The 23,327-nt window shown below is 34.4% G+C and overlaps 1 protein-coding gene across 1 annotated transcript in view; it reads left to right on the forward strand.

Annotated features, from left to right (window-relative positions):
• LOC132759390 (uncharacterized) overlaps positions 1-23,327 on the forward strand; it is a 114,192-nt gene that overhangs the window by 89,799 nt on the left and 1,066 nt on the right. The window contains exon 6 of the mRNA XM_060751157.1: positions 21,983-23,147. Coding sequence (XP_060607140.1) covers positions 21,983-23,147 — 1,165 coding nt within the window. The remainder of the gene's footprint in view (positions 1-21,982; positions 23,148-23,327) is intronic.

Consider the following 23,327-nt stretch of genomic DNA (forward strand, 5'->3'; position numbering starts at 1 on the left):
TCTTTTCCTGAAAGCATCTCGTTTTTATTCAGTTTAAACCACTCCAGTAATAGATGCAAATATCGTTAGCACGACCAAATCCTCCAACTGTCACCTACAAGATATACCTAAACACACTTCTGTGTGGAACATAATTTATCGAAATAGGTGCTACAAGCTAATTTGAATTCTTCCTGATCGTTGAGTCCATGTACTGTATCAAGAATAAGGCTGCCGAGTTTGGCGCAATGCAAAAACCCACTTTGCCTTCATCTTTTTCGTCTCTTGTGAAATTGTGTAAACAAATATCATTTCAAGGCCTACTTTGGAGCCTCTTGCACCGCAAAAAGCAGGCATATTTGAATTATATGTCTTTAAATGATTTTTTTCCGGAATTGTACGATGTCAACAATCCAGAAAAAAATGCAGGAGTACCTCATGTAACGTCACAGGTGGAAATCGTCGAGCGCTAACAATTTTCAGTGAACAAAATTACAAACCGCCGCACATGTAAAATAAATCGAAGATTTATCATAATAAATGTGAGGGTGTATGCTTCTTACATTTATTTTCCGTTTATTTACCTTAAAATGTACCATACAAAAAGCCCAAATATGTTATCACTTTATACAACCTTTAAATATCAGTTTACATACAGACTGTCTTTAATCTTGACGGATATGTGCACACATTTTTTGAAACACTAGTTACTTATAGCATATTACGTCAGAAAAAGGTTAATGTATCTACACTTAATGAGTAATGAGTTTTAGCTTAATATAGATTTCGTAGAAGAATAATGAAACGTCATAAAAAGATAGCATATAAAGATACAAGCAGATTAGATAATGCATTCCGTACGTTATTTAAACCCTTCAACGTCTATGTTTGATTTAAGTATGTATATAAGTGCTTAAGTGAGATAATATGAGTTGTTTTGATTAGGCTAACCTTGAAATAAGATTTAATGTCATTTAACTTCGGAGAACTGAACAACATTAATGGATTCAACATAAGTAGGAATACAGTTTTGGTGAACTTATAACACAAATATGTTCAGTAAAAACCTACCGAAAACAACCCATCCCGCCGATTAGGACCAATCTTTGACTGCATGGCAATATTTATTATACGTATACAGGGAAAACCCACGACCACCGGAGCAAAAGCGACATTGATCCTAAATCTTGTTTTGATCTGCCTCAATAAAGGTCCACTAGACAATGTTTCCTGCCAAATATCTAAGTTGTAGCCCCTGTCGTTTTGAAGAGGGAGATTATTTGTATATACATATTAGAAAAACACATGGCCTCATTGGTGGCGCCAATTTTAATATCAGGGCTTAAATTTTGTAGAGGTCTAAAAGACAATTCCCTGTGAGAAATTGATTTCTCCATTGTTGTTATAGAGTAGAATTGTTTCTTCCCATTAATTAATTTGGTTGTCATGATAACAAGATTTATGCATGTAATCAAGATCTTTGAACAACTACTCTTACCCAAGGAAAAATCCTTGCAAATTTTGTTGATCTCGGATCCGTGGTTCCAAGTAAGAATGTGTTTACTTTAAAATCTATATAACAGACGCACATACGCATAGATGAATCACTATATGCCACCACAAGGAGCAAGAGGTTTTATAATAATTTTGGAGTTATTGCTTTGTAGATTTGTTTATTTCTTTTGCGGGACATGAGTCAAAACATATTAAAGGTATCATTTTAAAATTCAATGTGCATACTACTTGTTTAAAGAAAAATATAATTCAACATAGTCTTCCGTATTTTTTCTTTGTAATATTTGATCACTCATTTTAGTTTCATTAAGTATTATTTTCAGTCAATATGATGAATCAACATGAACTTTATTTTTTTCTTTAAAATGTCATCCAGAAGTATATTTGCCGAGACAGTCGTAGTTCTTTTTATATAATTTAGAAGCAGTGTGTATAGCTGTTTGGATTATTTGTTCTCTTTAATTAGGGGGGATACTACTACATAGTTTAATGTACCTCATACATTTATTACTATAAATGACCATTAGGCCTAAAAAATTATATTTGTTTCTTCTGGCAAACCCTTTTTTGCATCCTGTCTCTTTCCTTAAACAAAATCAGGGTCCAAATATATTTGACCAATACTTCTTTGCTTCTCTAATATTTTAGCTATAAGAATAGCTGAAGAGAGTTGGTATTTTGTGTGGAAGTCAAAATGACATTTTGTTTATATTTTGCTATCTTTTTGACAAATTATTTCACAACCCGTGCTATTTTTCTTCCAGTAATAAGCATTTGACTTGCTTCAAATCTGTTTTTTAAATTTAACAAAACACACGTTTGCCTATTTCGAGTTTTTAAAGCTATTGTCAGTTCTAAATTCTAATATGACATAAAAAATGTACTTTTTAAAACCAAAGCTCAGTAAACATATTTTTTTCATTTTCATTTTAAATACGCTTAGTTATCTTTACAGTTATGTTTTATACGTTTTTCAATTTTAGATTTGTGGCGATTGATTTAGCATTAGCAGAATAATAAAATGGCTTCAGTACCGAACCCTACTTTATCAAAATCCAAATTTCTAAATTGGATTAAGGCTGCATTGGCTGTTCTTTTCACAAAAGAAGAAATTGAGCCTGTTGTTTTTGATGAAATCGTACAGTTCCAACAAACGTGCCTTCAAGGTATTTCTATACAAAACGGATTATCCGCGGGAAGCACCTGTTCAAGCTGTAACACGGAAAATATTGTTGTTTGTCCTTCAAATAGAATTTGCAACGTCAATCGAGGAAAATGTGGTTACCATAGGAACCGTGCCACACAGTTTCAATCCTCTGGTTGCCCAAACAAAATTTGTCACAATATAAGATCTGAGATTCAACAAGCTCATCGTTTTTATGGTCCATCTTTTAAAAACACAGACGCAACAAAGTGGTGTAGTAATCCTTGGGAAATTGCGAAATGTTTTATGCCCCCCGATGGTTACAAGGATGTAATGAGTGCAGTGGATACCGATTTTAATGGTATAGTCAGTGTCATTGTAAACTTCAACGGATTTGAGACAAAAATAAACGATGATCTCTCCAAAAAGAACAACATATTTGACAAGGTAACAATTGAAACTTGTTTGCTTAACTAAATGTTTTTATTTTTACATTCAATTACTGATATTTAATAGACACCAATATTAACGATGTTTTTGTATAGCAAACTTATTAGACATGTAAACAAGATAATGAGCTTTTTCTCATTTAAACTTTAAAAATTGACATCTTTTTGTAGGGTAGAAACGTTGGTAAAGCTGTCAGACATTCTCCAAAACTCGAGGTCGAGGATGCAGATCTTACACAGTACTTTACAATTCTAAATGATATATTGACTGATCCTGGATTCATAGCTTTAAATAAAACACCAAACAACGCAATTCAGAAACTAGCAAAGGTATGGTTATTTTCCTTTTCGAAGAAAAAGGGGGACATAGAAATATGTTCCGTCTGTCCATCCGTCTGTCTGTCTGTCTGTCCGGGCGACCTTCAGTGGTCTATGAGCTTTATTCCATCCATAATCTTAGTTTTAAAGAAATAAAAATCCATAAACCGACTTGCGCATGTGATAATTTTACTTATTTATGTGGCAATATGCCACATAAAGATCAAAGAAAAAGTACATAAACCACAAATGTTGGCACGTAAGTTCGTCGTGTCCGGTCAATAACTATGTCATTTATGAAAGAAATTTGAAACAACTTGGCACAAATGGACGAGGTGTCATGCGCAAATACATGACACTTACCTTCAAGGTTAAGGTCACACTTGGTGAGTAAAGGTTAACATTGTATTGTTTGATGATATATATCGTTTCCGGCCTATAACTTTCTTATCCATGAAGGGATTTTCTAAATATTTTGCACAAATGTTTACAATAATAAGACAAAGCGCAAAAATTAGTTGCCTATATCAATGGTCAAGGTCTCAGTTGAAGGGCAAAAATTAACGTTATCTGTAACAGGGTATATTATGTGTCCGGTCCATAATTTTACATCTAGGTCAAGGAATTTTGAAAATTCTTGGCATAAATGTTAACAGTAATAAGACGATGTTTCATGCACAGCACCCGGAGCGTTATCTTTAAGGTCAATGCCACAATTAAAGGTCAAAGCTTAAATAGAGAGTATATTTCGTGTGCAGTCAATATTTTTTTATTGTTTAAGGGATTTTGAAAATATATGGCACAAATTTTTCTCAATAATTTGACCATGTGTCATATGGAACCAGCAGACTCCTACCTTCAATGTCAAGGCCACACTTGAGTGCCAAATATTAACATGGTTTGTTCAAGGGAATATTTTATGTTTGGTTTATAACTTTTTATCAAATCAAGTGATTTTAAAATAACTTGGCATATATGTTAACAACAATTAGACGACATGTCATACTCAAAACTAGAGCCCTACCTCAAAGGCCAATGTCACACTTGGAGTTCAAACCGTAAAAAAGTCTGTTACAGGGTATGATGCCATGTCAGGCCCATGCAAGTTAAATGTGTTTGGTGAATTGCCCACATACCTTGGGTGATGACTGGACACGAAATATACCCCTTACAGACCATATCCTGTATTGATTTTGTATTTGTCACTTTTTGTAGCTTTGAAATAGTGATAACAAGTATACATGTATTTCTGTTGAAGCACACACAGGAGTTATTTCTTTATATTTCTTTAATAAATTTATTGTAACTTGGATGTGCAGATCTAGCATTAATCAATATTTTGCACTGAAATTCCTTATTCTTTTGAAATAGCACGATCATGTGCTTCATCTTAAATTTCTCTTTGGCGGGGGACGTTGATAACTCTGTTACAAATTATTGTTTGCTTTTGTTCTTCTATTTTCTAACGAACGTCTTCATAATGTAAAATATCGTTATATTGCAAAGTTCGGACCGAAAATCATTGTATTTCTATACGACAATCTAATAAAATCTTTAGCTACATAGTCTTCAACAAAATGCTTAAGCAGTTATAGTGTTTTGGGCATTTGGCAATTTTTTGGCAGCATAAGTTAGTGCATTGAAATGTATACTGTCTGGGGAATTGATTTCCTATCATAGTATAACACTGCATGCTAAAGGTTTATTTCACTTTGAAATAAAAGTTGGTAATAAGGGAAGAAATTTATCCAATGTTTCAAGAGTATTACAGTTTTGGAAAACATGAATGTAACAGGATAGGCGCTCGGTTTAATAAAGTATGTTAAATATCACTGAAACTTAGCCAATCATTTTAAATCATGTCAATAAAACTTTGGACCAAAACAGCATATTGTATGTAGACAGAACAAAAAGATTGCATTTATTAAAATCAGCCTTCCTATACAATTTCAGCTTGAAAAGGATGAATTGATCATTGGTAAAGATGTTGTACGCACAGTTTTGGAAGATGTAGGCAATGTTATCCAGGAACAAATAAGAAACGAGATGGATGAGTACAAACAAAAGACTGAGAAACACAAATTAGAGCTTATTGACATAATAAATTTGAAAGTAAAAGATATTGATGATAAGGGAAATATTTCACTTTCCAAGCTAAATGATACATTCACGTCGTCAATTGATGAATTTGAGTCTAAAGTAAAACAATCTATTCAAGAGATAGAGAAGCATACAAGAAAGAGGAAAAGAAAGTTAGAAATTGTTGCCAATGAGGGAGTTCAATAAATTAAGAAAGAGGGAGTAAATGTTATTAAAAAAATAAAAAAGGCTGCGAAAAAACGTAAGCTTCCTAAGGTTATTTACACATACGTACGCAGTGTTAAAATGTTCTTTTGATGCATGTCAAACGAGTGTTTGACATTACTTTTTCAAGATTTGTACTATCTATAGGCACATTTACATCAGTTGCTTCTGTAGATAAACACAGGAAGAAAAGGGTATGCGATTTTTATAATTTTTGATGGCATTTATAATTATCATATGTTGTGTAACATTGATATTCCAAGATTTCTCATATTTCTACATACAAAACATATGACACTTTCAATTTTCAGCGAGAGGTACTGATGCTGATGCTAAACCGTCGGAGGAAACATATCAGAAACGAAAAGAAGGTAATGGAAAATTATAATTATCATTAAATTATTTATTTAAATCGGTTTTCCCCTTTTTGTTAATCTCTCAAGCTTAACATGTTACCTTGCCTAGGAATATTATGCAATTGCATGGGGAGAGACGTAATGGTTGCACATTTTAGTTTTGATCCCTCAACAACCGAGATACATTTTAATACATGTATATGTTTATTTTGTGCATTAAATTGTTGTATATTCAGTCGAACGTACAAGGACAATAGAAAAAAATGTTTTCGGACGATGTGTTTTAAAGTTTAAAGGGAGACCAAATCAAATATTTTAAGAGAGTTGGTTTGTTTTACATTCTTCCTTTACCATTTAAGGACGAACCAATGTTGGAATGTCTCTTGATATTGACAATGATTGTTTCGTTATTATGTCGCTATACACAAAGATGTAAAAAAGGGTGTTTTGGTGCCTAGCAACTACATGTTTATGTAGGTGTTCTTTTTTTATACATGCTCTCCCTCCGATAACAGGGTTAAAAGAAACCCTTTAAGAAACAATAATAACGCATGTTTACAGTTGATACTGTTGGTTCTTATAATGTTTTATTTTCAAGTGAAGCTAAATTGACATTGTGGCGCCGTTATATATCGTACAACCGCTAACTGTCGCACTAACTGCTAAATGTCGTACCATTACTGCTTAATGTTGCAACCACCGCTAAATTTCGCAAAATCGTATTCCGATAAATATCCTTATGGTTACGTTAAATATCGGACGATTTTTCCTTACCGTTAAATGTAGCAACACTACCGTCAAATTTTTATTTATGTTGAACACGTAGCTGGTGGTATTATGTAATTATTATCATTATGTATTATTTGCTGTAGATCTTTGAATTCACTTAATTTCGAGGACATGAATTTTCCTGGTTTTGTCACAAAGAAATATTTTTGGGGTACATTTAAATTCGTTGACAGTTTATTTTACCAAAAAGTAAAATGTAAATAGTGAAATGCAACATAGTGTTACAGCAGACGAAATGAAATTTCGTTTGATCTTAAATTTGTGGAATGCAATATCCACCAAAACCACGAAAAGTAGTGCTTCGCGAATAACAACGATTTTGTAGTATTTAATTTAATTGGATGAAACGAAGTCATCATAGTTGGTACTATGAAATGACGACTACAATTTATGCCAAAAGACCCTTGGTGATTAAATACATTTGTATACGTTTTTGTCTTCTGTCTTTTCGAAGAAAAAGAGGGACAAAAAAAGGCTGCGTCCGTCTATCCGGTCCGTAACTCAGCCATACATCAAGGGATTTATAAATAACATATGTTCTCCAAATAAGGACGACCTGTCATGCGAAACAGCCAGTTTCCACGGCGATTCCATTTTGAGATCAAAGATCAACATTGTCTGATGGAGGGTACAATTGTGTCCGGTTTATAACTTTTTGTCCATCAAGGTATTTGAAATAACTTGACACATATGCTCACTATGGGGAGTATATTTTCCAATCCATGAAAATTTAATATTTTTAAATACAACGGCTTTTCATCTAATTGATTTTGTTTTTTATATTTTATGTTTATTCATATGAGGTAAATTCAAAAGATATATTTCCCTTTGAAGCACACACACACGCGCACACGCACGCGCACACACGCGCACACATTGACACAAAAAGTTCGCATTTGCTATTTCTTGTTCTCTTTTTCAGTACTCTCAGTCTGCTTGAAATTATATTTATATTGTGTTTCAACTCCCACAAATGGGCGTCAATGGTTAACATCATAATATTCTTTTCAAGTTCCTTACATAAACTTTCCAAGGTTTTCCGTTAATTAAAAATATCAAATCAAAAGATTCCTTTCAACACAATTCTGCATGTATTGTAAGAACAACTGTCTTACCTTATTATTTTATATATCATTTAGTATTATTAAGCCCTCAGTAAATGAAATAATCAATTGATTATGCATTAAACATATAAACATAAACATAGAAACATAGCAAAATTGTCATTTCTTCGTTTTGAATTATCCATTCATTATTCTGTCAATTTCATCAAGATAAAAAACACTTTGCAGTCACAGGAACAACACTTTCTCCTTATAAAGAATAAAATGGTGGTTCTCAAACTTGACTTTAGTCAACATGTTCATCGCCAAGTAATTAACTGTTTACAATAAGAAATGCAGAAAAGTATGATACATTATATAGTATTATACGTACATGTTTCAGTGTTCAAAAAAATGAATGAAATAGATTAAATTCTCAGTTGCATCGCTGAATATACAAATTTTGCTATATTATCAATAACATTTTTGTTTGTACATTTCAATATTGATAAATAATAAAATAGATGCATCACAGATATATAAACAATATTATCAATCTTATATTTAGCTCAATGAATACATGTATATATAGAATTAATATCACATGATTCGTTATCTTGATGGAAATAATCCAATGGAAAATATAAAACATATCCTGTGTATAGCATAATTTCCTAATATAATTGCAGTATGCTACAATGGTATTTTAAATAAAAAAAGCACCTAGACGCAAAAAGTGTTGACAAGAATGATTAAATACATTTATAATTCAACAATCTCCTACGTGTCAATAAGACTGACATAAATGTGCCCTTGCTGGCAATTTTTATTACGTGGATTTTATGTCGTGTGATTGAAATATGGAATATATTTCACGTAATATGATAAAATTCAATATATGTTCACGAACCGGAACCATACAATAAAAACAATAAATGTTGTTTAAAAGAATACTTGCTATAATTTAATTATATGCAATTATTTTTTTGAGGGGCCCAACTGGGTAACGTTTATTCACCCCGTAACGGATATGAGAGGGTCGGGGTCATCCCCCTCTTACCTTACATTATTTATACATGTATATCACATTGTAATATTAAAAAACAAAATATCCTAATTTACCTATAATTTATATCATATTAATATTATGATTAGAGAAGGTATACAAATAGTCTATTTTACACATGTATGTTAGTTATTTAAAAAAAAAAAGAGAACCTCACACAAATATAGAACGTCATTGTAATTTATTCAAGTAACAGTCTTACAATTTGCCATCTTTTAATTTCAGTGTCAGTTGAGTTGGTATTTTTGAAACTAGTCCAAGATAATTTAAGACTATTTATTTTTAAAGCCATTACATGTGGGTAACATTTTTTTCTCTTGGACAAATTTATGTTGTTTTTTTTCAATTCTAAAAAACTATATATCGTATTCGAATTTTTTATCTTTAAAACCTAACGTTTAAGAATTTACAGTTGAAAAGATTGTCAAAATTATGTATGTTTTTTTTTTTTTTTTGCAAATATTGAAATAGAGACTGACTTTTTTACATTCCCAAAATAAATGTATAAGTGTTTATTCTTGACACGTACAGAAAGTATACATTTTATTATCAACAATTTTTATTTTAAACAGAAGTGAGTTTGTTGCTAAAGTTCTGTCAGAAAACACTGAATGTATCAAACGTTTGTACATTTAAATACATAACTATATATTAATGACCAGTTTATATTACCATCTATTAAGTATGTGCTCCATTTGTCCTTATTTGTTGTTACATCTGTATTTTTAATAAAGGTTTCATACAGGTATTTCATATTGCTATTTGTAATAATAAATGGTTTAATATAACAGCTTCCAATAGGATATTAAATAACCGGAGGAAAATTTGGCGCCCAGGAGGTAAAAATTCTAACCGGTATGTAACCGATAACAAACGGTGTCCGGCCAGGTATCGGAGGGTATTTTACCGTATCTGCTACGTTGCGCTAACGATGTAACGGATGCCGGAAGAAAATAACTCTGCACTAAAATTTCCGATTACCCGTACGGTGCCCCACCGATCACTTGACACCGGAGGGTAACCGGCCGGAGACCTTTAAAAAAATTGGCAATTTTCAATTTTGATTAAATGATAACTAGAAATGTATTTTAAACGAGTTTATGTTAGAGCTGAAATGCACTCAACCTAGCACCAAAATTAATTTTTGTCACAGCCTCAACAAATTATTTTTAAAAATATAAGCTATCATGCGCTAATATCGAAAGTAAAATAATTAAACGTGTTCCTTTTTATGCGCAATCGGATAAAGAACTATCTCTTGCATTCACTTACGTAACCGCTACGTAATAGTCCAACATGGCCGATATGGAAAAGTGCATTGCAAATTATCATAAATATACAGTGCTAACAATTAAATTTAGATGGATTTATTACTAGGCAAATCTATATATTAAGTGAGGCTGCATCATAAACAATCGAACATTACAATATTGAGTATAAAATAAAAGAATTAACTATTTTGACAGAAGTCACGAAAACCGATTAAAAACATAGGATTCTACCACGGATAACATTAAGGGAAATGTATAACATTTAGGGAAAAGCTTCCAGAATCAGGCAGGATTAAATTGCTGGCACAATACGTAAAGTTGATGTCATGTATGTTTCATTAGGACACCGCATGATTTACTGTGTTGTCGCTCAAAACGAAAGTGAAAGTAGAAATAAACAATACTTAAATCCAGTGAAATCACAAAAAGGTAAAATGTCTAGGGCATTACAATATATGAGTATACATAAATATTAAGAATGCACTTTTATTTTGGGTCTGAAACTGTAATCGAGAGGAAAAAATGAGGAAAATAAGGAAACCAGTCAACCTCATGCACCTCCATTAGTGCAAGATAGGGAGGAGTCAAGTGTGGAAAAAAATGTAAAGGTATTGGATTTACAAAGACAGCGCAACAGAAAATATTTTTCATACCACTCAAAATTGAAATTTATTGACATGTGCTTAATATGTATTAATATGCTATATTATTACTAAGTAATATTAAATGCCTTTTAAGTACCTTCCTTTTTATGTTACTGTCACAAGTTTAAAAAATATGCTGCCTTACCGCGACTTGCACCCCGGATCCTCGGAAACTATTCTGCAGCTCAACCAACTAAACTATCAGGCTGCTTAAACATCACCTCCCTCAAACGTGGACAGTTTGGAACCATGACATATATCCATGCTTTATTGAAATTCGTCCTTGAGTAGGTACAATTTTTGCCGGGTTTTCATATTATGACAACAGGGAACGTGATTTTATGTTTGACTATGATACAAAAGAGAAAGAACACCAAAACACTCGGCAATCTGATTAATACTCGGGGGCTACGACCCCTCGTACAAATCAGATAGCCTCGTGTTTCGGTGCTCTTTCTATTACATAGTTACTGATTACACCCAGTAGAGGAAAATACCCCTGTGGAATTATAATAATCTAAATGATCAATCCTTACAGGCTATCCTAAAAAAACTTACTGGTGAGGAGGCAATGATTTGAAGGCACCTGCCTTGGTCCACACAAGTCTATGCAAACTCAACCCCCCTCCCCCCTTATTCAAAAGCTGTCAAATTTAGTACTGCTACAATGTCATATAAAATATAAAATCACATCACTAGACAATAATTAAATATTTCACAATATTGACGTAAGACATAATCGTTAAAAAAATGCAGACAAGCAAATAATTAGCTGGAAATACTTATAAATCACAGTGTAACAAAAATATGCAGCCTGACTGAGACTCAAAACAAAGACCTTCAGAATATCATGCCTCACCAGCACTACCGTATGGACCCTTTGAATACCATACTGCAGCTCCACCGCATAAACATTTTTCTGACTGATGAACTGACATAGTGAGATGTCTGTTTATACAGTCTTGGCCATATGTTGGTTCCCGAAAGTAACTGTGCAGCCTGACTGGGGCTCAAACCTGGGAGGCACTTTGAATACCATTCCGAACCTCTACCAGCTGGGCTTTAAGGTTTATTCAATATCCCCTTCCCTAATCATTGAACAGTTAATACTGTGACATCCCTGCCATATTGAACTCCACAATTTTTTCATGAATATAGAGAATACGTCTCAGCTATATACCACCATGGATCTACATTTTGCCCCGATATCAAACCCCGGACAATCAGAATACCATATGGGGGCTGTACTGACTAAACTATCTCAGGCCATCTCACATTCCTACCCCTCCACAATTAGTACAGAAAAAAAAATATTAGCTCAAATATACCTTTAAAACCGAAAATGGTAAGTGCAGAACTCCTGGATTAAAGATGAGAGTGCATCGTGATTTTGTTAACCTATCTAGCTCCAGTGTAGCAAGGGCACTCTCCAAAATAAATAATAAATATCCCTAGAAATATGTCAATCTCCCTATATAAAGTTATTCAAATTAATACAGTAAATACTAGACAGCTCATTGAGCTCAAGCATGTGACATGCATGTATTTAACAATTAATTCCATTTTGTCTCTAGTTTAAGGGGAAACAACTCATGTTTACCAAATTGTTTGTCCTTATCTGCCAATCTCAGACAGACTATTTTAGCTGTTTATAAGCAATTAGGTTATTGGCAGTGTGCTTATCAGGCTATACAGAAACTTTCTTATTATTTTTTTTTATTATAAATAGAATTGAATAATTGATATTTTGTGTGACTAGCTGTATAATATACTTGAGAGTTGATTTCAATTAGTCCATACCTGAAGGTATCCTGCAACAGGATTCATCCAATAATATTTTTTTTTTTTTTTTGATATTCAGATTGTTAATAAAATAAGCTTTGATGATAGACTGTGAAAACCAAGAATGGCCATTCATTGCTATTTCTTCTGAGGCGAGCTTTCCTGACTGCCCTCAACCTCTGTAGGCATTGTATGCACAGTTTTCCCAACTTTCCTCCCCTTTCCTTTCTATTGCAGCCCTCCCTCTTTTTACCAAATGACTGATATAAATGTTGTCAAGCAGTTTTATTATGTCGCCTTGAAAAAGGCAACATATAAGGGTTACTTTTGTCGGCGTCGGCGTCGTTGTTGGTGTCCGTGTCGGCGTCGGCGTCCCCTTAAGCTTGTCCGGAGCACAAGTCAGTCATTATAAGTTTGATTGACTTCAAACTTGTTATGCATAATTCTAATAATGACCCAAAGTGCAGTGCACAAGAACCGGTACTCTGCACTTCTTAATTTTTGAGTTATTGCCCTTTGTTAATTTTCATACTTTACTTTTGTCCGGGCCATTTCTCCTAAAGTATAAAAGTTATGGACTTGAAACTTCATAGGATGATAGATCTCATTAAGAAGAAGTGCAGTGCAAAAGAACTGGTACTCTGCATTTCTTTTTTTCTTGAGTTATTGCCCTTTGTTAATTTTAATACTTTATTTTTGTCCAGGCCATTTCTCCTAAAGTATAAAAGCTATGGACTTGAAACTTCATAGGCTGATAGATCTCATTTAGAAAAAGTGCTGTGTACAAAAACCGGTACTCTGCACTTCTTTCTTTTGAGTAATTACCCTTTTTTAATTTTCATACCTTATTTTTGTCCAGACTATTTCTCATTATGCACTTGAAACTTCAAAGGATTATAGATCTTATTGATAACAAGTGCAGTGCACAGAAACTGCTGTTCTGCACTCCTTTTTGTTTAAGTTATTGCCCTTTGTTTATTTTCATATTTCATTTTTGTCCTAGCCATTTCTCCTAAACTATATTGTACGACTCGCGGAGTTCTAGTTTTAATAAACTTAAGCAGGGAAGCTTCGGCGCATTACCGGGGCGTCCCCGGGACAATATCGGCATCACCCGTAGCTCAACCGTGGTGAAATCAGTGATGGTCGGGTTGGACCGTGATGAAACCGTGTGTAGACAGGTCTCCAAGGGATTAACCAGGAATACACCGGGTTAGCATCAGCCTTTACTGTATATAGCCGGTGTTATATTGGGTACTAAAAAAACAGGAATGCACCTGATATTGGCTTTGTCGGAGATGTGTAAACTCAATTTGATTTTTCAGAAAAACACCACGGAACACTCCGGTTCAACGGTTTAAGACACCGTAGCAATACTGTGGCCATTACCGGGACAGTGTAAATGGAGCTTTAATGGCTTAATTTGACAGCCCAATTATAAGTTTAAACCAAGTCTGAGCTGGCTTATATTTTTTTCTATTATAGAGTAATGGGAATATTGTTAAGGTTGGCTAAGCCTGTATGTTGTGATTACATGTCTAACTTTGGGACAGATTTACTTAATGAATTTATTTATGTCTTATTTATATTATGGAGGGACACTGGTGTCAATATTCAGTTCTAGAACAGAATCAATCCCACTACAGACTTTTAATAGAGTAGGTGTTTCCTTGCACTCTTGAATAAGTTCACTAAATTTTATTGTGGCTGAGTTGGTAATGGGACATTTCAGACAATAGACACATCAAACCAGATTTTGAACACTTTAGAACGGTTTTCGGAACATTTCGAACCGGATATTTGGACACTTCGGCCCATACATTGGACACTTTGGACCAATCATTTAGACACTTTAAACATTTCTTTGGGATGTATCGGACCAGTTCAAAATATTAACTTTTGTTATATTCATATATATCATTTTTTACGAAGACATGGAAAAACAACAAAGTGCCATGGGCGCCGGGCAAAAATGCAACCAAAGTTCTTCGTCATATTTTTGAGTTTTCGTCTGGTGCCTACCAAAGCAAAAGTACAACATGGCACAAATCAGCCACCGTAGAATTGTTTATTATTTTATTTGTACAAAAATATAGAAATGATACATTGTATTAGTTAAGTTTTAACTATACATGTATAAATAATGGAACTATCAATAAACGTCTCATCCCAATTCAGTAAAAAAATAATATGAGCCGTGTCATGACAAAAACATAATGGGTTTGCGACCAGCATGTATCCAGACCAGCCTGCGCATCCGCGCAGTCTGATCAGGATCCATGCTGTTCGCCTACCAATTCTATTACAAGTGATAGCGAACAGCATGGACCCTGATCAGACTGCGCGGATGCGCTGGATGGTCTGGATCCATGCTGGTCGCAAACCCATTATGTTGGTTTTTGTCGTGACACGGCTCCTATATGTTAATACTCGTAATAAAAATGTAATTGTAAATTTTGTCAAAAGAATGTGTGCATGTATTTTGTTTTTGTTTTTTTCAATGCGTGTTAATTGAGAATTAATTTACCTGTTTTTTAAAGCTATCTGACCGTATCTGTCATGGGTAAGAGGTGTTCACTTTTAAGCACATAAACGATGTAAGCGGCCGGACAGCTCAGTCGGTAGAGACGCGGTACGGTAATCTGACGGTCACGAGTTCGGGTCCCTTTGACAGTCAGTGTCATATTTTCCAGAGTTTAATTCACATTGCTCTGTAACCCCTAGGAAATTCAAGAACATATTTGCATATATAGCAAGGAAGTATTTTACGGTTTAGAACTGTTCAGTATTTAGGGGAATAAAGTGTAAGTGGCCGAATACCTCAGCGGGAAGAGCCGCGGAAAGGTAAATGTACATGTATTCCAAGTGTCAGGGATTCGAGTGCTTACCAGGCTGTTACATATCAATAAAAATCTGTAAATAAGAAAACGAAATATGAAAAATGGTAAGGAATTGTCTAAATTTAACATCACCCTAAATAGGATTTGGACAGTCTGTGTAAAAATGTCAGAAGATGAACTGGTAAAGGGGGAGGGGGCAGACTAGTCTGATTACCATCATATAATGTCTGATGAACCTGATATCGAATATATATTGGTACGCATATAGGCACATGTGTGCTGAATTGAATATCGAACATGTTGCAATTAAATAGTGATTAAATCCTAAGCGTATGTAAAAAGGATTTAAACTAAACTTCGGCGTAAAGCACGTCGAAAACCGGTATTCACCATGAGGTCACAAACTTTTAAAAATGAAAATAATATTTCTCTTTATAATATTTTTATTCTTCGAAAGAGACACTGAACATCTTTACAAAACCCGAAATTTACAAAACAGATCTGTTTAAGTTCTGAATAGTAACAGACACAAACCACGGTAGTTAAACGTTTAGACGAACGCAGACGCACGCTAAACGTTTCTGGGGGTATCAAACGCACGCTGTCAAACGCACGATAAACGAAAAACGAGACACGGAAACGATAAACTTTAAACGCTTGTAAATGATGCACGCTTGAGAAAGCGTTTCAGCAAATAGATAGGTAGGACTCTTTGTTAGAGGAACAACGCTCTGTAATAAAGTTTCTGGATTCAGAAGGTGATTAGCCCTGCCACATCTTTCAGAGGCTTAAAAAAAATTCTGATAAATGTGTATCACGTTCAACCTTCTACAACTGGGTTTGTCAGTTTTGTGAAGACAGAACTAGTGTTTGTGACAGGCCTAGGACTGGGCGGCCAGCTGAGGCGGTGACCCCAACAATGGTAGCAAATAATAAAGCTTTTGTCAACAAAAATCGTCGAGTAACTTTGGTGGAGGTATCCAATAATTTTTTAGAATCGGTAAGGCATCGGCACACAAGATTTTACACGAACACCTAGACATGAGCAAGGTGGAAACGAGCTGGTTCCCCACCTCCTAAAAAGTTTAAGCTGTCTCATTCGGCTGGCAAAGTCATGCTTGTTGCCTTTTGGGATTCACGAGGAATGATACTTACTCATTTCATGCAAAAAGGTCAAACTGTCACCGCCAAGTACTATTCTGAAGTAATTCTGAAAAATCTCAGAGAAAAGCTGAAGCAAATGCGTCCCAGGTTAGCACAGAAAAATGCCCTCCTTCTTTACGATAACGCCCCTTCCCATACCGCCGCAGCTACAGTGGAGTTTATCACCTCTTACAAATGACAATTGTTGTCTCACCCACCTTATAGCCCAGACCTCGCCCCCTGTGACTTTTATTTGTTTCCAGAACTGAAAAAATTGCTTGCTGGAAAGTAATATAAGACCAGGGCGGCTTTGATATCTGCTGTTACACAGTACCTATAACATAGGTCTACGTCATGGTTCACAGCGGGAATACAAAAGCTCCCACGAAGATGGCAAAGGTGCGTAGACGTAGGTGGAGAATATTTTGAAAAAGAGTAGAAAGATTTTTTTTTAAATGTTGAATGGTTTTCGAGAACGAGTCAAAAGTCCGGATATTTTCTGACCGCCCCTCGTATGTACAAATTAAATTTGGAGGATATGTATTTCATACAGATTTTTAACTGAACAGAAAATATAACTTCTATGCGTTTTATTATAAAATGTCATTGCAGTTTAAAACTTCAATTGCGATTTTCTTAAAATGACAATTATGACATTTGGGTATGCAGAATTAAGCCAATGCACGTCAATAAAAGCAACACATTTGATTTGCAATCCGTAACCTGATCTGTTATATCTGGGCACTGCTGTAAGAATCGGCACGAATCTTGGAAATAGACATTTCAATGTATCACGTGATGGATTTTCAAGGCCGTGGAAATATCACTCACGATTTTACTACATTATTCCGTAAAAAGCGCAAAATTACACTTCCGGTAGAAAAATGATGTACAAAATCAGAAAATAAATGAACTTATAAATGATAAGAATTATAGTAATGGTTAAATATGTAAAAACTTTACATACATTTTTTGTATCTATTTTCATAAACTAGCACATTAAAGGTAACGTTTAAGCAAAATATGTGATTAGAGATGAATAAAAGTGGTGGACGGGATTTTCCAAACTCCGACGCAGTAGTTCCCCTTTGCTTCGCTTCACAGAGCGAAACATACCTGTATTTAGCTATATTTATTTACGAAGTGCAAAAATCTGGTTTACATGTATACTAAAAATGTCATGCTTGATATTAAATCATAAGAGTTTCCCGCGCCAAAGGTAACACTTGATTTCATATTATAAAAAAATGCATCAGGTATAGATTCATGCACTGTTAATTTTCGTGAATAGGCATGATTAAATCGCCGTTTAGTGATGAAAATCGTAAAGCTTGTGAAGATTTCCAATCCCAAACGTGCCGCCTCTAACACGGCTCTGTTTTCTAAGTCGGTTGGTGTTTTTAACACGACCCTCTCAACGGGAAATTGGATTGTTTTTGTGTTTGTGTGCGTGTATGCGCGCGCGTGCGTATGTGCATGCATGTGTGTGTTTTGCCTTTATATGCTCCTTATAAAATAAATTTATCTTGCTTAACTGAAACCAATTATAAATGTGAGGTAAAAAAAGACTCTTTTCAAAAGAATGAACCGTTCCAATTCAATGTGTACTTTCCTTAAATCATGTATCAGTAAGTAGTTGGCACTGTCAATAATTAATCAATTTATTTTTATAGATTTGTAATGTTTGTTTCAGTAGTTTGCGCATATTCACCATTTTTATGCCCCCACAATGTGGGAGCATATAGCGTTGCACTTGTCCGTCCGTCAGTCCGTCCGTCAGTCCGTCAGTCCGTCCGTACGTCCCGAAATCTTGTGAACGCAACTCCTCTTAAACCGGATGGCACATTTTGCTTAAACTTACAGGGATGAACAACCTTAATGTGTAGATGGTAGTAAAGGAAGGAATTTTCGCTTCGACCAAATTTAACAGAATTATGGCCCTTTGTTGATTTTTTCACTAGATACTATGTAGAAATTTTGTGAACGCAACTCCTCTTAAACCGGATGGCAGATTTTGCTTAAACTTACAGGGATGAACAACTTTAAGGTGTAGATGGTAGTAAAGGAAGGAATTTTTGCTGCGACCAAATTTAACAGAATTGTGGCCCTTTGTTGATTTTTTCACTATATACTATGTAGAAATTTTGTGAACGCAACTCCTCTTAAACCAGATGGCAGATTTTGCTTAAACTTACAGGGATGAACAACCTTAAGGTGTAGATGGTAGTAAAGGAAGGAATTTTTGCTGCGACCAAATTTTACAGAATTATGGCCCTTTGTTGATTTTTTCACTATATACTATGTAGAAATTTTGTGAATGCAACTCCTCTTAAACCGGATGGCAGATTTTGCTTAAACTTCCAGGGATGAACAACCTTAATGTGTAGATGGTAGTAAAGGAAGGAATTTTTGCTGCAACCAAATTTAACAGAATTATGGCACTTTGTTGATTTTTTCATTATATACTATATAGAAATTTTGTGAACGCAACTCCTCTTAAACCGGATCTCAGATTTTGCTTAAACTTCCAGGGATTAACAACCTTAATGTGTAGATCGTAGTTAAGGAAGGATTTTTTGCTGCAACCAAATTTAACAGAATTATGGCCCTTTGTTGATTTTTAGTTTTCAACTTGTGGCACATGTAGTCCAAAAAATATTTGACCTAGAGTCATAAGATTGACAGAACAGTGGCGTGTGGGGGCATCAGTGTCCTATGGACACATTTCTAGTTTAAACTATTTTCCATTATTTGTCTGCTTTATATAAGATTTATGTTATGCTTAAATGGTCAGGTTTTAATTTATTGAACTTCGATATGTTTACTCTATTTATATTACTTTATTTTGAAAAATGTCTCAAATGTTTGTATTTTCCTGCCGGAAGCGATATCAGACGACAGCTTTAGTTTAATTTTATTCAAATATTTCAATGAAATCCTGCTTGTGTATGATATTATACACGTTGACTTTATACATGGTTTTAATAATGGAAGTTCGATAAGATCCTTGATAGTATTCAGTTATTTCATATGTGATTTTGGAACAGTCAAACTGTTGGCCCGAAGTGGAGGGGATAGTGTTTTGAACTGTTGCCCAAGGCCGTAGGCCGAGGGTAACAGTTCAAAACACTTTCCCCGACACAGAGGGGCAACTGGTTGACTGTTCCCAAATCACATATGCAATAACTGTTTTATTACCTGATCAATTACTGTTTTAACAGTACTTGCAGAAGAGAAAAAGGGACAAGAAGATAGGTTTTTTTCAAATTATGTTAATAATGAAACTTTCGGAATTGTCACGTCACGTCTGGTATATGACGCTCTAAGGGGGATTCCTCTTTGACGTCAGAGCACGTGAGGGAAACAGTCGAAACTATTGACCGGTCAACAGTTCACGAACGTGGATGTTTTAGGAATTTTAGAAAACAGTAAAAACTACCAAATGACATTTATATAAGGTATCAGGTAATAATATTATCTAATTTGTATCTGTATTTGAAAGGCGTGCTCTGAAAAGGTAGTAAAATCCTAGTTCATACTAGAGTACTAGAGTACGAAAAGGTGGCTTGAGTACGAGAAAGGGGAGGGGACAGGTGAGGGAGGCTTTTTTGTCAGAAATAGATCTTCGGTATGCCAAACTCATAACTTTCTGTCAAAGAAAGAAACAAATCAACCTCGGGGCGTTCATATAGTTATCGTATGGTTTGGAACTCTTTCTCTATTCTCACTAGCACATTATATGCAGTAGGTTTTCAATAGTTGATGTATCACAGTACAGTTTTTCATTGATTGATAAAGGAAAAAAACTCAACCTATATTTGCTTAAAGTATTCAGCGTACCCGTTTAAATACTATAACACGACGAAAACAATTGTTAAAAGCAGTTATACAGTTTTGGCCGCCAGAACTACACTAATATATAACAGGCTTTTTCTTGTTTGCACAGTGTAATTTTTCACAGTGTGTTTAAATTGGGAGAAAATAAAAAATTTGCCCCTATCAGTTTATTTTTACTACAGTGAAGGGGGAAGGGCATAAGAGAGGGAAAAGGCTCTGAACATAGTATTATTTTGCTGTTTTCTGTATAAAATGAAATTTGTGATATAGCCGTCAAAACTGTTAATACATAAATTATATAGCCTTGACGTTTTGTAAAGGAGAAACATTACTCAATGTCACCTGTAACACGTAACTAACTCGTTTGATATATTATAACTTTTACATATAACTTAGTAACGGTATTGGTGGGCCCATTATGCCTAATAGAATGCTTTTACATGTACATTTAGAATATAAGAGTTACCAATGGTCAAATACTTGGAGCATCTTATCGTTCATTGCTTTTTGACAAAAAGTACAGTTACAGTGAATTAGTATTGTGTATGAAAGTTAAAATGCTACTGTTTTGTACATGTTGCTACTTTATGAGAAATTATTTAACATTTATTGTTTCTTTATTCAGATAACAATCATTTATCTTTCACTAAACTATTATGTAAACATTGTTTAATTCATGTTTGCTCCTTTTAAAGAAGTAAACATGTTATTCTTAGCCATAATGTGCCTTTTACTCTAATCAACGTAAACAGCTTTGTTATCGTCAAGAATGTTGAATGATGTGTTAACATTATGCACATATATCAATAACGAATTTCATTGGCCAAAGTATAAGGAAAACAGGAGACATAACTTCCTGTCTCGGAGAAATGGTGCCTGGTTATTTTTCCCTTTATAATAACGTTTAATTCACCTATATTTTTCTGTGGAAATCATACTAAAACGGTTAAATTCAGTTGAACATATACCAAATATCATTCTTAGTGTTACAAATTAAAAATCAACATCAAACACAGAAAAAAAGTTTCCACCTTAAGCTTGTGCACACCCTCCTCCTTCATTTTGGACCAGTCCCAGTACGCAAAATTGAAAACAATAAACGCGAGCAAGGCCAAAATTGCTTTGCAAAACTTGTTGATTTATACTGTCATATGAAGCAAATAATACTGAATAATGAAAAATGAAATCATGACAACATATGTAAATATCAACATTCTCACAAAATAGCAACTGTAACCCCCCACCTCCGCTAGGGTTGACCACAAGTTAAAACTAATTCCCGTTTTTACGAAATTTTGTCACAATCCTAAACTGTTGTGTCGTAGATACAGTTGATATGAGAATAATACGGACACCTTGTGCTTTATGAAATAATACATTTTATCATTAAAAACATACATTCGTCTGTTTTATTAAATATATGAAGATGGAAAATGTTTATTATCAAACATGCAATATATTAAATGAAGACATGTCACTGGTTTACATTTTTCTACTTTCAGAACTTCAAGGCGACCTGATTAAATTCTACAGAAAAAGGTGTAGCTCAATACCCCTTTTGCCGCTTCTTGAAGAAATAGAGACACCTTTAGCTGGGTTCTACGTGATGCCAGATATAGTCGCCGTAAAACAGAAGACCCTAACTTGTCATGAAGAGGAAAGAACACCGATCAAGTCTTTAAAAGACCTGTTATCAAGCGGAGATGGAGATCTGCAAGAAATTTATCTATCAGCTGATGCAGGCTTTGGAAAAACTGCTTTCTCAAAATATCTTGCAATCACGTGGTGTCAAGCTCATTGTCATGATGAAAACTACGCCTGTTTTAAAGACAATGTGATAAAATCGTTATCTGACTTTGAGTTCTTATTTCTGGTTTTCTTAAGATACTGTACCTCTGTTTGTAAGGTTGATGATATGATTGAACAGCAAATTACTAGCAAACTTCCTTCATCAGCATCACTAGATGACGTTTTACGTAGAGAAAAATGCTTGATTATTTTGGACGGTCTTGATGAATGGACTCACCCTGTAAATAGTTGTAGCGAAGTAACAGAAAAAATTCCACATCGGTACATACGTGATAATTGTGTTATCCTAACAACAACTCGACCTTGGAAGCTTGGAGTTTCAAATCTCAAAACAAGTCAAGTAAACAAAAAGGTTGAATTGGTTCAATTAAGTGCAGACTCTACGCGACAACTAGAAGAAAATGCCATACGAAAAATGATCGGTTGCCATGAAGATAGAGTTCTTCAGAGTAAAATACAGGAGTTAAATAACTTGATACGTGAACATAGCCTAGAGCACATGCAAGTGATTCCACTCCTCCTCATGTATATAGTTTGCTTATGGTGCAACAACATTCCTATAGGATGTTCAAAGTATGAAGTTTACACCAATATCATTGAATTTCTATTATCAAGAATGTCAAAGAAACACCCGGAAGTTCAACCATCTCGTGAATCGTCTGCCAGTGAAATTCCAGAATACTTCAAAAGTCATGAATTTTGTAAAAAGTTTTATAGTCTTATAACATCATTGGCTGTGCTAGCTTACCAAACATTATTTAAAGAAACAAGAGAAAACACGCTGGTTTTTGAAAGAACGGTTGCTGAAAAATATCTCAAAGCAAACGACATGAAATTAGGTCTTCTCTCAGGAATACTGTCAGAAAGTACAAGTAAAACTTTAATCAAAGAAATTATCAAAGTGTCGTTTTCCCACAAAACAATTCAAGAATTCTTTGCCGCCATATTTATATATTCTCAAAGTGACGCCCAGAAAACTGTTGTAGAAAACTGTAGAAATGTTCAAGACATTCTTGATATGTCAAAAATTTGTGAATT

Source organism: Ruditapes philippinarum, unplaced genomic scaffold (genome assembly GCF_026571515.1).
Source record: "Ruditapes philippinarum isolate M1 unplaced genomic scaffold, ASM2657151v2 ctg3430_1_1_1_1, whole genome shotgun sequence".
Taxonomy (NCBI): domain Eukaryota; kingdom Metazoa; phylum Mollusca; class Bivalvia; order Venerida; family Veneridae; genus Ruditapes; species Ruditapes philippinarum.